The sequence below is a fragment of the Pan troglodytes genome, chromosome 16 (assembly GCF_028858775.2).
Source record: "Pan troglodytes isolate AG18354 chromosome 16, NHGRI_mPanTro3-v2.0_pri, whole genome shotgun sequence".
NCBI classification, from domain to species: domain Eukaryota; kingdom Metazoa; phylum Chordata; class Mammalia; order Primates; family Hominidae; genus Pan; species Pan troglodytes.
The window spans coordinates 54,724,889-54,740,078 of NC_072414.2; the positions used below are offsets into that span (position 1 = coordinate 54,724,889).

At 43.7% G+C, this 15,190-nt stretch overlaps 1 protein-coding gene across 16 annotated transcripts in view; it reads left to right on the forward strand.

Annotated features, from left to right (window-relative positions):
• The window catches only part of TLN2 (talin 2), a 450,464-nt gene that overhangs the window by 343,836 nt on the left and 91,438 nt on the right, over positions 1–15,190 (forward strand). For all 16 annotated transcript variants that reach the window (XM_024349234.3, XM_063794170.1, XM_054666988.2 and 13 more), the window contains 5 exons: positions 2,199–2,407; positions 3,538–3,657; positions 4,672–4,869; positions 5,952–6,091; positions 13,656–13,749. In XM_024349234.3, the coding sequence (XP_024205002.2) occupies positions 2,199–2,407; positions 3,538–3,657; positions 4,672–4,869; positions 5,952–6,091; positions 13,656–13,749 (761 nt within the window). The remainder of the gene's footprint in view (positions 1–2,198; positions 2,408–3,537; positions 3,658–4,671; positions 4,870–5,951; positions 6,092–13,655; positions 13,750–15,190) is intronic.

Consider the following 15,190-nt stretch of genomic DNA (forward strand, 5'->3'; position numbering starts at 1 on the left):
GGATAAATGATAGATTGGCAGCTTTGTCATTTACCTTGATTAGATCGTAGTTTTATATCCCAGCTGTGTGATTTACTAAATATTTACATATTAGCAAGTCTGCAGCACTGCAAACCCATCTGGTTTTATGGATCTGAGGCCTTTCACACTCTATTGTATCTCAGAGCCTCACCCTCAGTGAGGAAAAGACCACCTGCTGTGGAGGTGCTGACTCAGCTGAAGCAGTGGCTGGTAAAGACCACACTCACTGGTGCCAAGAGACCTTCCAGCTCAGTCCTGTAGAAAACAGTCATTTCAAAAGTTCAGTGCGAGAGAGACATTGATTTGCGTATTTTTCACGTAGATCTTATATGTTCTAACAAAAAGGGCTCATAGTTCTCTACCGCAAAGAGCACTATAAAGAATATTTGACCTCAAAGTGAGGAAAGCTCAGATCTAGCTCTCTTGCCACCTCTGGAAGTGTTTGTGGGCAAGATATGTCTCAGCACCAGGCTTCATCTGTGAAATTTCATGAGATGAGCTCTAGGGTAAGCTGTTCAGCGATTCTCAGGCGTTATATGTGTCCTGGCATCTCCAGTCTTCATCCTCTTCTTGGGTGTGCCAAGGACTGCGTGCCAGGTAGTAAGACTCACGTTTATTCCGCATGAGGTGGTGCTACAGCTTTAAAGGACTAGTTTATATTCATCGTTTATCACCAAATCCCATCATCTGTTTAGATGCAAATTTAAAGAGAAGGAGGCACTTCACAAAAGAGGATATCTAAATGGCCATTAAGTACATGCAAAGGTGCTCAACATCATTACCCATTAAGGACATAAAAGTTAAAACCTCATTGAGATGCAGCTACACATGCATCAGAATGATTAAATTAAAATCCGATGCTACCTGGTGTTGGCTAGGATGTAGAGCAACTGCAGTTCTTACAGATTGCCAGTGGAATGTGTAATGGTAAAGTCATTTTGGAAAACTGTTTTTGTAGTATCTTCTAAAGCTAAATATATACTTACTGTATGACCTAGCAGTTCAACTCCTAGGTTTATATCTAAGAGAAGTGATCCCATATGGCCACTTGAATATGTATATAAGAACTTTCTTGTTAGATTCATTCATAACAGCCCCAAACAGGAAACAACCCAAATGTCCATCAACAGGAGAATGGATAAACAAATATTGGCATATTTGTATAGTGGAATACTATATAGCAAGAAAAAAGAATGAACTGCCAGACATCACAACTTAACTGAATCTCACAGCATTATGGTCAGAGAAAGAAAGCCGACACAGAAGAATATATATATGTGGTTCTGTTAACATGAAGTTTAAGAACAGGTAACAGGCTGGGCGCAGTGGCTGACGCCTGTAATCCCAGCACTTTGGGAGGCCAAGGTGGGCAGATCATGAGGTCAGGAGATTGAGACCATCCTGCCTAACACAGTGAAACCCCGTCTCTACTAAAAAAAGAAAATACAAAAAAATTAGCCGGGTATGGTGGTGGGCATCTGTAGTCCCAGATACTTGGGAGGCTGAGGCAGGAGAATGGCATGAACCTGGGAGGCAGAGCTTGCAGTGAGCCAAGATCGCGCCACTGCACTCCAGCCTGGGCGACAGAGCGAGACTCTGTCTCAAAAAAAAAAAAGAACAGGTAAAAGTAGTCTAAGGTAATAGACGTTAGAATGGTGATTACTTCTGGTATGAAGGGAGCATTGACTGGCACAACTGATGGTGGATATGTGGCTGTATCCATATGTACCAATTCACGGAGCTGCACATGTAGACTTGTTCACTGTAGTGTACTGTAAGTTATACCCCAGAAAGACAATTGAGAAGAAAGGTGCTTTTAAATGGCCTCCCGCAAACGTGTGCATGAACATACCCAGGTAATTCCATCTGTGTACTCACTCCCATGCGCTTGGTGTTCTAGGTCTAGGGACAGTGGGGCAGTGGGAGCAAGGGAAGTCAGGGGGAAGAAGTCTTTAGTATTGCATTTGTTATTAATGTGTCTCTTGGTTTGGCCCAGAGCCAGGGGGATATGTTTCTGAAGCCAGCTACTTCTTTGAGAAACACAGCAATTCAAATTTTATGAAGACTAATCTGCAGCTTCCCTTCTGTGCCAGGCCCTGGTCCAGAAGCTTATTCCTAAGTAAAATGTGCCATTTAGATGGAGTCTAATTGGAAATCTGATGGACTTTTTTCCCCAGGGGTGGCTGCTAGAGAGACGGCCCAAGCTCTGAAAACACTGGCCCAGGCCGCCCGTGGAGTGGCTGCATCGACAACCGACCCCACGGCTGCCCATGCCATGTTAGATTCTGCTCGAGACGTGATGGAGGGCTCCGCCATGCTCATTCAAGAGGCCAAGCAGGCCCTGATTGCACCTGGAGATGCAGAGCGTCAACAAAGACTGGCTCAGGTGAGGCTAGGAATGAGAAATTGTGGTTGTCATGGTCATCATTAACGTGGACATGTGGTCGGGCTGTCTCCTGGGCACTTTTCCCTGATATGAACACTGACACAGCAGATGTTTTCAGAAACTTCCAAAGGTCATAACGATGCTGGCCATACATGATACTCACTTTTGTAAGTCTTGCCTAGTATTCTCCACAGTAATGTGTGATCTGCTTAATTCACAGTCAGCAGAGGGCATGGGGGCCTTTGAATTCTGTCCTTGGGAGTTTCAGAGCCAGGACATAACATGCTTGTTTTGGGCCTATGTGTGCTGAGCTATATTGCTGTTCCTTGCCAGGGAATGAGGTAGATCCGCTAGGGCTGGCCACTCAGAAGTTTTCAACCCTGGCGCTCTATGACTTCTTTAAATGATTCTTCGACTGCCTGATGGAACCAGTTAGCTAAGGAGCATCCAGGCAGAGTCCTAGACGTGGGGCTGGGAAGGAGATGGCTTAGATGAGAGGGAATGACATTCCTCACCTCCAAAGACCTTCCTTTTAATTGAGGATACCAAAGAATGCAAACAGGGAGCCACCAGACATTTCTAGGCAGCGTGAGGGCAGCTCCAGGTTGTGCTCAGAGCACCCCACTTGCCCTTGGGCAGAGTGAGGTTTGGGAGGATGGCCCCATGAGTCACTGAGCAGAAATTAACCACAGACCTTCTAATTGTGATCCAAAAAACTCAAGATCTCCTTCCACCTCGGCGACCTCAGCAGGGCTCCCAAGAAGGGGGATATTTTCATTTCTCTTGGTATAAGAAATCTTTGCTTTAGAACCTGACCTCATGCTGGAGAGTTCTATATTTGAATCACAAAACTGTGGCTTACCCTGGCTTTGGGGAGCAGGTGGGATGTGCTGTGTCACTGTGTCGGACCCTTTGCTGAGACAGAATATTAATCCCAATAAGAGGGTGGAAAACATCTTCTCTGGGACAAGGGGCCTGGATGAGGTGATGTAAGACAGGTAAGAGTGGCAGGTGGATGCTGCTGGGTTATTTCCTTATCTGTTTCAGCTCTGCATGTTTCACTGCCCATTCCTAACAAATGTGCAGAAATGTTTATACTTAAAGGTGCTTCTCTCCCTCCACGAATTCAGGTGGCTAAAGCCGTCTCACACTCCTTGAATAACTGCGTAAATTGCCTCCCTGGGCAGAAGGATGTGGACGTGGCCTTGAAGAGCATTGGGGAGTCCAGCAAGAAGCTGCTTGTGGATTCGGTGAGAGGCTCTTAGATTGAGAAAGGACACTGGGGGACTAGGCTCGCGTTAGGTGTGAGTGAAGTCTTCTTCTCTCCATGAGATCTCTGAGCAGCTAACCCTTCCTTTAGGAGTCCTGTTTTTCCCGCCAGTCTTTGTTTTCCATGTTTTGCTGTCTGATCAACAAAGTTCCCAGGTGGAGCTTTTAAAGTTTACTTTTTCTTTGAGCCCATGTTGCCATTTCCTCTTGGATCGTCCCAGTGAGACAGGCAAAGGGGTATGTGGTCACCTGTCTTCTCATCAGGACATCTCAGATAGTGACAATCAGGTGTTGGAAGGGTACATGTGTCCAAGACTCAGTGAGAGAGCGAGTAGTCTGAGGAATTTCACCTTGGGGCCTTTTCCCTTCCCTGCTTTGTGAGTCTGCTGAAGGAGGGTTTGTGCTCGTGCATCTTTATTTCTTCTCTGCACAGGTATAGAGGCAATGTATGTGGGTGATGAATAGAGTCTAGCTTAACTCCCTAGAACTTTTCACAAATGGTTATCATTCTGCTAGATGACATTTAAAAGTTATTAGCAAAGGCCACTAATATAATTGGTGGCTCTTAGTTTGGAAGAACATGATTTGAAGTTTGAGAGCATCTGCCTTTTAGTTTACAAAGCTAAAACGTAGCTTTCATCTTAACAGAGACAAAATAGGGTAGAGTTTTAGAGAATGGACCCTGGAGTCGGATTGCCTTGGTGTGGATCCTGTCTCTGCCACTTAGGAAACCTTGAGCCCCTGTAGATAGCTTACATTTTTAGATCCACAGTGTCTAGCACTGAGCAGGTGTTTGATACATTTAAATGAATGAATGGATGTATATGTTGGTGGTCAAACCTATTAATAAAATGGGCTCAGATGACTCAGAGCCTTTTAATCGTGATGACTCAAATGCATCTCTGAAGAGTCTGTCTCCCCTCCACAATACCTTCCTTTTATCCCTCCCCTGCAAAGCAGAATGTCTCATGGGGTGTGCCGTCTGTTCCCCACAGCTACCTCCAAGCACGAAGCCTTTCCAGGAAGCCCAGAGTGAACTGAACCAGGCAGCAGCTGATCTGAACCAGTCTGCTGGGGAAGTGGTCCATGCCACCCGGGGCCAGAGTGGAGAGTTGGCTGCAGCCTCTGGAAAGTTCAGTGATGATTTTGATGAATTCCTCGATGCTGGCATTGAGATGGCTGGCCAAGCTCAGGTGGGTGTGGAGGTGGTTGTCTGGAGTTGACCTTAGCCTCTCCTCTCGGATGGATAATCCATCCTTGAGACTGACTGAATAGGAAAAGGAACCTGGAAACAGGCAGGCCATGGTTGCATTCTTTTTGCTGCTTAGGAAGCTCATGCCCTCATGGGAATGGCATTCCCAAAGATGCTGTCAGCTTATGCATGAGGTGCTGTTAGTAATAAAGAATAACTTCTCCCACGATCCTCCAGCAGAATTCATAGTCTTACTATTTGGAGGGAGGGTAGGAGGAGGGAGAATGTTTAACAAAGATTAGAACAGCTCTTCAAATGTGGGATAATACAATAAAAATATATATGTATTTGAGGTTTAATGGACCATTCAGATGGTCTGTGTCTAATACAGAGTGTCAAGTGATTAAAAATTACCTCCTTCAGATGAACAGATAAACCCCTTGTTTAGAACAAGGGAGCTTGACTGGTCTGGTGTCAGCTTGCAGAGCTGTGGTTTTTTTTGTTTGTTTGTTTTTTCTGCGCTCCTTTGACCTCCCTAAAAGAGATAACCAGGGTGTATCTTCTTCTAGTATCTACAAAGAATTGTTTCTCAGATGGCAACCAGGTGAGAAATGTGTGCTTTCCCGAGTCAGGAACTTCAGGGATGCAGTCAGCTCTGAATATCGAGACAGTGCTGGTCGTTTGTGCCAGGCCGAGATGTACAGCTCCTTGACAACTCCAGCATTGTTGAGCAAGATGCTGGAATCGCTGCCTGGTCTGTGCATTGGCTCACAGCTCGCTCACTCTCCTCCCACCCTGCTCCCCGCTTAATGCCTCTAGTTGTGAGAAAAGCACAGCTCTTGGCTGACCCACTTGGGGATGGATTTCTTTCCCCGTGGCATGCATCTTGATCTGAGCATCTGTTTGGAGAAGGGTAGACACTGGTCAGTGTCTCAACGAGTTAGGCATCTGCGGGCTAGCTGGGTTTAATGTGATCTATACGGATAACCTGCCTGCGTGTCAGGATGCTGCTCCTAGCTCTCTGAATGCCTCCTTCAAGAAATGGACAGGCCCTAATTGCTCCGGCTCCTTTTGACCTTCCAGACAAAAGAAGACCAGATCCAAGTGATAGGGAACCTCAAGAATATCTCGATGGCATCCAGCAAGCTGCTGTTAGCTGCCAAGTCTCTCTCTGTAGATCCAGGAGCTCCCAATGCGAAAAATCTCCTGGCTGCAGCTGCAAGGTAGGAGTGGGACACAATGTGCTTTCGTGTGTGGTTAGACAGTGTCATTGCAGTCTGAAGATGTGCCTGACATCCTCCCACTTTTGCTGAGCAAAAGAATTGGTGCTGTCCTTAGGTCATGGGAGGTGGAGCTGAGAGTGATGGACACTCTGATATTTTATAAAACTGGCTCATTTCCATGTTCTTTCCCCACTAAAAATATCTTCTGTCTTCTCATACAGCCTTTTCAGTAGAGACTTGTTTAGACGTAAGGTCCATTTTGACTTGTAAATGCAATGAATTAAACAGATTTTTTGAAGTAGCGTTGTATCTTTCTGATTATAAAATAATATATGCTTCTTGAAACATCAGAAAATACTGAAAAGCGTAAAGATGAAAAGCAGTGCTCATCAAGTCATTCAACAGACTTTTACTGAGCACTTAACCCTGTGCCTGGCATCAGTGTTAGATTGAATGTAACATGTTGTATCTGTCACATGGGGAAGGCTCCACTTTAAGATGAGTAGGGAGGCAGTGGGAATAAATTGTTTTTGGAAATATATTAAAACATGAGTGTGAATTTTGGATGATTTGGGTGTCCTTCTTTCCTGTTGGTTTCACCCAGGGAAGTGGGTAAAACAGTATAGTTTCTGCTCCAGGGCCACAAGTTAGTTCAGTAACTAGTGGTTGAATGTGGTATGTGGAGCACTGCGGTGACAGCCCAGGGGGTTCTCATATCAACAGCCCCTCTTTCATTTTCCTGAACCCAGAGAGTAGGGTGGTCATGATTCTGTGGTGGTGCAGGCATGTTTTCTTAGCATTATTTAACATCATATTATGTATAAGAAAGCTGACAGTGGAGAGAGATTAAAAGCAGGACTATTAGGGGATAGAGAGCAATTGGAAGCCTTTTCATAATGTGCAGATTCGTGATTTTTGAAAAGCATAGCTTTGATTCTGCTTTCCTTTTTTAAACTTGGTTTTTTAAAATTTGCGTGTGTGTGTGTGTGTCTTTATGTCTCCCCTGGGAGATCATTGGCTGTTTTTTAAATTGTCGGCATCAAGAGACCTGAATTATATTCCAAGCTTTAATACTTGACTAACTCAGTCGCATTGGTCAGGTTGCTCAGCCTGTCTAAACTTTCCCATCTGCAAAGTGGGGGTATGAACTACATCATCCTTAAAGCTCTCCTTAGCTCTCAGCACATAAGATCTCATGGTACTCATGGTCCAAACATGTCCTTCCTCCCTTCTTGGCTTGTAGTGGGGTGTGTGTGTGTGTGTGTGTGTGTGTGTGTGTGTGTGTGTGTGTGTGAAGGGTTAGACACTGTCAGAGCAGTTTGCTTGCAAACCCTTGAGTTTCTTCATTTATTCCTGGAAGGTACATTTTAACTGCAAACAATAGCTAGAGCCACTAGGGGACTGGAAAATTATCTTCCCATCTCATGCTTTGTTCGTGACTGTTCTAGTAAATAAGTGACCTCCCTTGATGGTGGGAGAGATGGGAGGTGGGGTTGGGGGTGATGTCTGTTCTGTTGAGCAGCTGTTTCTGATAGAAAACCCCCTCTTGATTGTTGCTTTTTTTCCTACAAAGGAGCCTTTGGATAAGGCAACTGACATTTCCAGGTATCAGAACTCAGATGTTTTTCATTATCTTCAATTTTTTGCATCATTTCAAAATTACAGTTTCCAACTTGGAATGGCTTCACTCTCCTAAATTGTGGGAAGGAGGGGGAATGTATAAATTGCCCTTTTGAAAGCCAGATATAGAAGGAAACAGAGCCGGAAAGAATATTGCTGGTGTATGGCTCTGTGAATAGGTGCAGGCCCCCTGGTGGTGGCTTCGAAGAAAGGACATGGGGAAAAGGGGGGAAAAAAAAGCTTTCGTTGCCTTTCTGTCCTGGCTTTTAGCAGTTGACGGAGAATTCCCAGCCTGGTGATTTCATAGCCAAGTAAGCACTTAAAAATCATCACGTGAAAATGATTGTCTTGGGATGGAACTGTTGCGAGAAAACGCTGGCACATTCTCCTTGGTTTTTTGGCACATTTTGGCAAGCTTCTGCTCCCTGGGGCTGTTTCTCAGCAGAGACTCCAGCCAGGTCAAGAGGGTCAGGCAGGCTCCTCTTGGGACACAAAGCTCTGCCAGGCTGGGGTTCATTCATTCATTGTCTTATTCATTCATGTCTTCATTACATAGATTTTCATCACAGGCCTGATGTGGGTGAGGCCCAGTGCTGAGTGCACACTGTGAATAAGACAGGGCCTGTCTTATTATGTGTGTCTTTATATCTTGTGTATTTATAACCCTCATTATGTGGCCCTGGTGGAGTTAGGCAGGACTCACCACATGCTCCGCTCATTTCATCTGGGCCTAGAACAGTCCTGCATAAAAGTGCACAGGAAGCTGGGCAGAAGGGATCTGATCATCATAGTCTCAGTCCTCAGTCCTCTGTCCTCCTTGTTCTTGAGACTGTCAGGTCCTGCCTGTCCTTCCTGTGTGTATCCTCAGAGTCCCCAGAAATGCCACTGCAGGGACCCAGGCCTGGACCAACTCAGCCCTGTCCCACTCCTGTGTTAACAGTCTCAAACCCCTTATTATTTGTGGTCTCTGTGGTCCTTCTTGCTCTGGGAAGGAAAGGTTTGCTTCTGGAGAAAAGAGTAGAGGATGTCTTTTTCCTCTGTTCTTAATTCTGCTTCCGAGCCTGGGTACGTTTTTGGGACCCTACCTGTCCCCTTGGTTTTGGATGCCTAGGGGAGAGGAAGTCATTTGCTATTTAGGGCCTGGTTTGTTCATTTTCTTCCCATGTAACTGTTTGGGTTCTGGCTCTTTTCTGACAAGTTGGGTGGAGCTGGAGACCCTTTGTCACCCATTCATCAGCCTTTTTCCCCCAACCAGGGGCTGGTCAGGTGCTCCCTAAACTTAGTCAAGGAAATAGAAAGCTAGCTTGCAGTTGCCAAAACGAAGGGGGTATCCTACCTCTGAACACCTTCCCTGAATCACTGCTCACCACCACAGTCATCCTGGCCAGAAGGACTCCAGAACTGAGAAGGCTTTAAGTCCACAGCGGCCAGCATCACACCCCCGGGCCAGGTTTCAGCTGCTTTCCAGTCCACAGAGGGTGCTTCCTAGGAACTCGAGGTAGCACCTGCCCCCCTGGCTCCCCTTTGGTCTGAGGTTCTTGCTGGACGGGGCTCCTCCTGTCCCCAAAGACTGTGAAGATGGATGGTCTAGCAAGCAGCACAAACGAGAAGAGTGCATTTGCTCCGTAAACAGAAAGGTGTACAAGAGACCTTTGCTCTCTGTGGGTCTTACCTAGAATGTTTCCTTCCCTCTATCCAAATCAGGATCTCACTCAGCCCTGACTTTTCCAATTGCTTCAGTCTACATCGAGCCCTCCCTTTCAGGCAGACTCTGTGCCCCGCAGCTGAGACTTGCATTTTCTTCCGGCTCCCTGCGAGTCCCTACATACATCTGGTCCCTTGCTCAGCGATCCATCATGCCCTGCCGGGTGTCCCGCCCTGGTACTGCTTTCTTTCATCCAACTTTTTGTACCTTGTCTTCTCATTGTCTTGCCTTTTCGATTAGATTGCAAACACCTTGCCATCCTAGAGAGCCATAAAAGATTATTTTTGTTATTTTTAATTTTTTTTTTTTTTTTTTAAAGAGAGGCAGTCTTGCTGTGTTGCTCAGCGTGGTCTCGAACTCCTGGCCACAATCTCTGGAGTAGCTGGGATTATAGGCACAAACCACCATGCCCAGCTAGATGATTATTATTATGTTTTTATTTATTTTTATTTTGAGATGGAATTTCGCTCCGTCGCCCAGGCTGGAGTGCAGAGGCGCGATCTCGGCTCGCTGCAGCCTCCGCCTCCCGGGTTCAAGTGATTCTCCTGGCTCAGCCTCCCAAGTAGCTGGGATTACAGGCACATGCCACCATGCCCAGCTAATTTTTGTATTTTTAGTAGAGACGGGGTTTCACCATGTTGGCCAGGCTGGTCTCAAAACTCCTGATCTAGTGATCCACCCACCTCGGCCTCCCAAAGTGCTGGGATTCTAGGCGTGAGCCACCGTGCCCGGCCTAGATTATTTTTTAATCTCTGTGCCTTGACATAACAGGACCCTGGGAATACAGAAAGATCAGTTTCGATTTGCTCTTTTCTCCTTTCCCAGGCGCCTCTTCCCTGGAGGCAGGCAGACAGATGTCTGCTGCTGCTTTTTACCTTCTAAGCTCCTGACTGGGTGACTCGTGCTAAATAGGTAATCAGAAGCACAAAGAGGTTGATTTTCTTCTCACACTCCACCCCACTTCTGTATCTACTTAAAACTTCCAGCCAGTGCTCTCACACTTCAACTGAACCTATTCAGCATCTCTGAACACTAAATAATGTTTTACCTTAACCCTTTTTAACCATTGAAGTTGTAGATCCCAATTTTTTTAGAAACTGAGAGTAGATAGATAAGCCTAGATGAAAACACTATCTCTGTAAGGTAGCATTATGGTTATTTAGCTTTTTTGTATTTTTAAAAATGAACTTATGTAGCTTTTATCACTAAAAAAAGATTGTAAAAAAAAAAAAAGTAACTGTACTTCAGACCTATTTGGATTTACAAAGAACAGAGACCCTTCTAATTTTGGCCAGATTTTTTATGATGATGTAAATTGATTAATTTCTAATGGGGGGTAGATTTATTGAAATTTTTTTCTTTCAAAATAACATTATAAAGTCCCTTCACCTTTTAATATATGTCATTCTATCATTTTCTATGCATATATATGTTTATTTTTAGAGGGGTAGGCCCATTCTATTCTATTTTGTAAGTTTTATTTTCCTTAATCATGTAACACATATATTCATCTCTGACATTAGTAATATGCTACACACTGACTTTTAATGGGTCCCCAGGATTCCTTTGTGGGCTGTATATTTATTTAATCCTCTATTCTTGCGTATTTGAGTTGCTCCGTATTCTTTGCTCTTATAAATAGCTGCTGGGGTTTAAAACATAAATATTGTTTTTCATTGTCAAATTTACATAACTGTTTGCCTCTGGACCACTTAGCACGTATTTAGCTGTGTAATCCCGACTGTAAAATTAGTTATGGGAATTCTTGATAGCTAAATAATGCTTCTTAGTTCTGGCTCAGTATTACCCAAGCATCTCACTTAGACACACGATGCTGTGCTGGCACTTTTGTGGATTACCCAACCACAAACCCTTAGTCTGTTGGTTTTTGTCCGAAGTTTTTATTTGAAAAAAATTTTACATCTACAGAAAAGTTTAAGAGTTGAGGAAAACTGGCAGCTTTCCCACAGCTGTATATCCTCTGGATTCACCAATTATAAACACTTAGTTTTTAATGGAAGGAACTTTTATATAGCAACAAGGTTTTTTAAAAAACACAGATAAACAGGAAACACAGAGAGAATTAAGCTAAATAGAAAGTTTCTGTGATATGTGGAAATAGCACATATGTTGATATATGCCAGCCTATCTCAGAAGTGTGTCTCAAGGCCACCATCATGCAGAACAGGGTGCTGGACTCCCCAGGAGGTACTTTAAAAGCGCGCATTGAGGACTACACCCTCCGCAATCCTTGGAACTAGGGATTGTCCGGCTGTCTCCTTGTTCTTGTTTTGCTTTGCACCATAGAGAGCGCAGTGTTTCCCAGTGACACCCTAATTAAATAGTGGTCACCAAATAAATGAATCACCAGAGTCAATCTTACAAAAACTATTTTAGAATTTTTCCTATCACCCTAGCTCAATTTGAAATTGAAAGCAGTATCTCCTCATCAAATAATTAAGCCGATTGCTTTTGTACATTGGCAACATCATTTTCTGTCTAATTTGATATTCTGTGGGAAGCTGCAAAGCCAATTTAACTAATAAAATGAGGCATCTTTTATATTAGTGTTGGTGATTAACAGCAATATGTACCTATTTTATTTTTGTTTAACTTGCCAAAGCTGCAGTGGTTAGAAACTGAGTAGAATTCTGGGCCCTGCCGGAAGTGTGGACCAGTTATGACACTGCAGGAAAGAATTATGTATTTGGTTTTGGAGTCAGATAGGCATGAGTTTAAGTCTTATTTCTGCTGCTTATTTGTAGCATCCTCTTTGGGAGTTATCTCAGATTTTTCATTTATAAAATGCGTGGGTTTTCAATTTTAAGACTTAGTGTAAAGCTAGTCGTTAAGACAGTGTGGTATCGACAAAACATTGACCATGTAGATCAGTGCAACACATATCAATGGTGAAAAGATTGTCTTTTCAACAAATGGGGCTGGAACTATGGGGCTTACATATGCAAAAAAAATGTTTTAAACAACTATGAGCTATATCTTATACTATACAAAAAGTTAACTACGAATGGCCATGACTTTCAAAATTATCCATGTCATTACTTCAGACAAATTAAACAGGGGCTGCCCAGGAGGGACAGAGTCCTTGTCAATGACTTGTGCTAAATAGGTAATCAAAAGCACAAAGTGATTAATTTTCTTCTCACACTCCACCCCAATTCTGTATGTACTTATGGGCTACCTCTTAGAAACAGGTAAAGTCATATAAGAGTCCCTAGTTTATTTCTGTTAATGTTAACAAAGAAAATAGCTATTTTAATGAATAATTTTGTGGTCGCTTTTGGGAACCAGTCAATCATATAGAATTTAATGGAAGGAAGAAATTTTAAAATCATAGGCACAGTTCACTTTATATCCATGTATTTAAAAATGTACAAAATATTTTGTACATTTTTTATCTTGTTCCATGGGGTTATCTTGTTCCATGGGGACTGCTGATGAAGGGTCTTAAATAGTGCTAATATGGTCTATTTGCTTGTTGCGAATTCTTTCTTATGAATGTATTAGCTTTCTTAGGAGAACTACAGTGGACCCTTGACCAATGCAAAGGTTAGGGGCACCGACCCCTGCACAGTCAAAAATTCATGTATAGCTTTTGCTTCCCTAAACTTTACCAACAGCCTACTGTTGACTGGAAGCCTTGCTGATACCATGAACAGTTAACACATAGTTTGTATGTTGTATGTTAATGTATTATGTACTGTATTCTCGTGATAAGTTGAGCTACTAACAAAATGATAAGAGAAAATGTACTTTTCACTAAGTGGAAGTGGATCATCATAAAGGTCTTCATCCTCATACTCGTCACATTGAGTAGGCAGCGGAGGAGGAGGGGTGCATCTTGCTGTCTGAGAGGTGGCAGAGGTGGAAGAGGTGGAAGGGGAGAAAGGAGAGGTAGACACACTGGTGTAACTTTTACTGAAAAAAAACCCACCTATAAGCAGATTTGCACAGTGCATACCCATGTTGTTCAAAGGTCAACTGTATTAGGACCCCTTCCAGATCTAGCAAATGAATAATCAGAGGCGAGGTAGGATTTCTCATTCTGTCTTCCCTGGGTGTGGTTTATTTTTGGTTGTGTAGAGCCTCTGCAGAAGAGTTCTCCTGGGGACCCGAGCTGAAATAGTGAATTAATTGTATTTCTGGTGAGCCTGCAAAGCATTGTAGGGGAAATTACTGTTGATCTTTAAAAAAAAAAAAAAAATTCTGTTTCTGTCACAGAGCTGTGACAGAGAGCATCAATCAACTCATCACTCTGTGTACCCAACAAGCTCCGGGCCAGAAAGAGTGCGATAATGCCCTGCGGGAGCTCGAGGTAGGTCCCTGGGAAGGCTGCTGAGGACTTGAGAGAGGGAGTGTCTGTGTCTGTGTGTCTGTCTGTCTATGTCTGTGTCTGTTCTTTCCCTATAGGGCTAGTTTTCTCTTCTCTGTCCTTGCCTTTTATCTTTCCTCGGAGGCTGTTAAGGCCAAAGTTCCAATCCAAGTGGAAAGAAACTGAAGAGAAACTAGATTTAGTGGGATTATCATTCTTGCTTCTCCTGTTTCCAGTAGGATGAGATGTATTTTGTTAAAGGATTCTTTATTTCAAACAGGAAGAGGCCTGTGATGTTGGGTGTAGGCTGAAGATCAGCAATTGTTACCTAAAAAATATTGGAGAGATTATTCTGGAACAATGGGGAGAGAGCTAGAGGCTGAGATAGGTGTTCTTTTGAGTAAAAATGATTTTCCCATACCCTGCATCTGGGTAGGGAATATGTAAGAGGAATCCTAGGACTAACAGTACTTACACAGTCAGGATGGCTGTGGGGCCCCTAAGGGCCCAGAGCACAGTGTGGGTGCTTTTCATTTTATATTCATACTCATTTATACTTGAAAAGTTATGTATCCCCATAGAATGTGTGTGGGTAAACATAAAATCAGTGTACCTACTTGTATGTCCTAACCAATGCCGGTTATATTGAGATGCCAGACGAGTATCTCAGTAGATGTGGGTTGGTTGTCCCAAGGTACGTTCCATTTTCTGGATGATCAGCATGGGTCTGGCATGATGGGAATACCCACTGCAGCTTCTGAAGCATTTGATTGAGGCCCTGGTACTGGCACTAGGCCATTGTGCACAGCTGGAAATGAGAAGGGGATTGTTATCACAGGACCGAAGCATTCTGAAAACAGTTGAGAATGTTTCTTACATTGGCTGAATTACTACCCTATTCTGCTGTGTTCACATTTGCAAATATAAATATGTAGGTTGTTGATCTAAATGAGCTCTGTTGGCCTAGGTGCCAGTACTCCTTCCCTTATTGATATCCTTGGTTGAAAAATATGACTAGTTTAGGATTGCTGTTAATAGAACAATTTTGAATATCCAAGGAGTGGGAGGAGGTTCTTGAATGAAATGAGCTCATTCCTTACACTGCCCTCTTTCCCTCCCATCTTTAACAGCTCAGCAGTTCCCCTTCCTTCTCTCCCAGCCCCCCACCAGCCTTTGTAACTCAAATGACTGTCTTTTTGTTGGCTGTGTCCCAAAGATTGCTGGGTCCTAATGTACATTCTCACTCTCCGGGGAGGAGGTTAAATGGCTGCATCCCCAGGAAAAGTCCCTTACAAGTGGTGATCACAGTTCATTACAATGCCATGACAGAGCTAGCCATGGTTTTTGGTGGCTTAGAGACACAGAGCCAGGCCCTATACCCATGTATTTCTTTGATGAGGACCTAAACAACAAGAAACGTTTTCTATACTGTTTAAATTAAAAA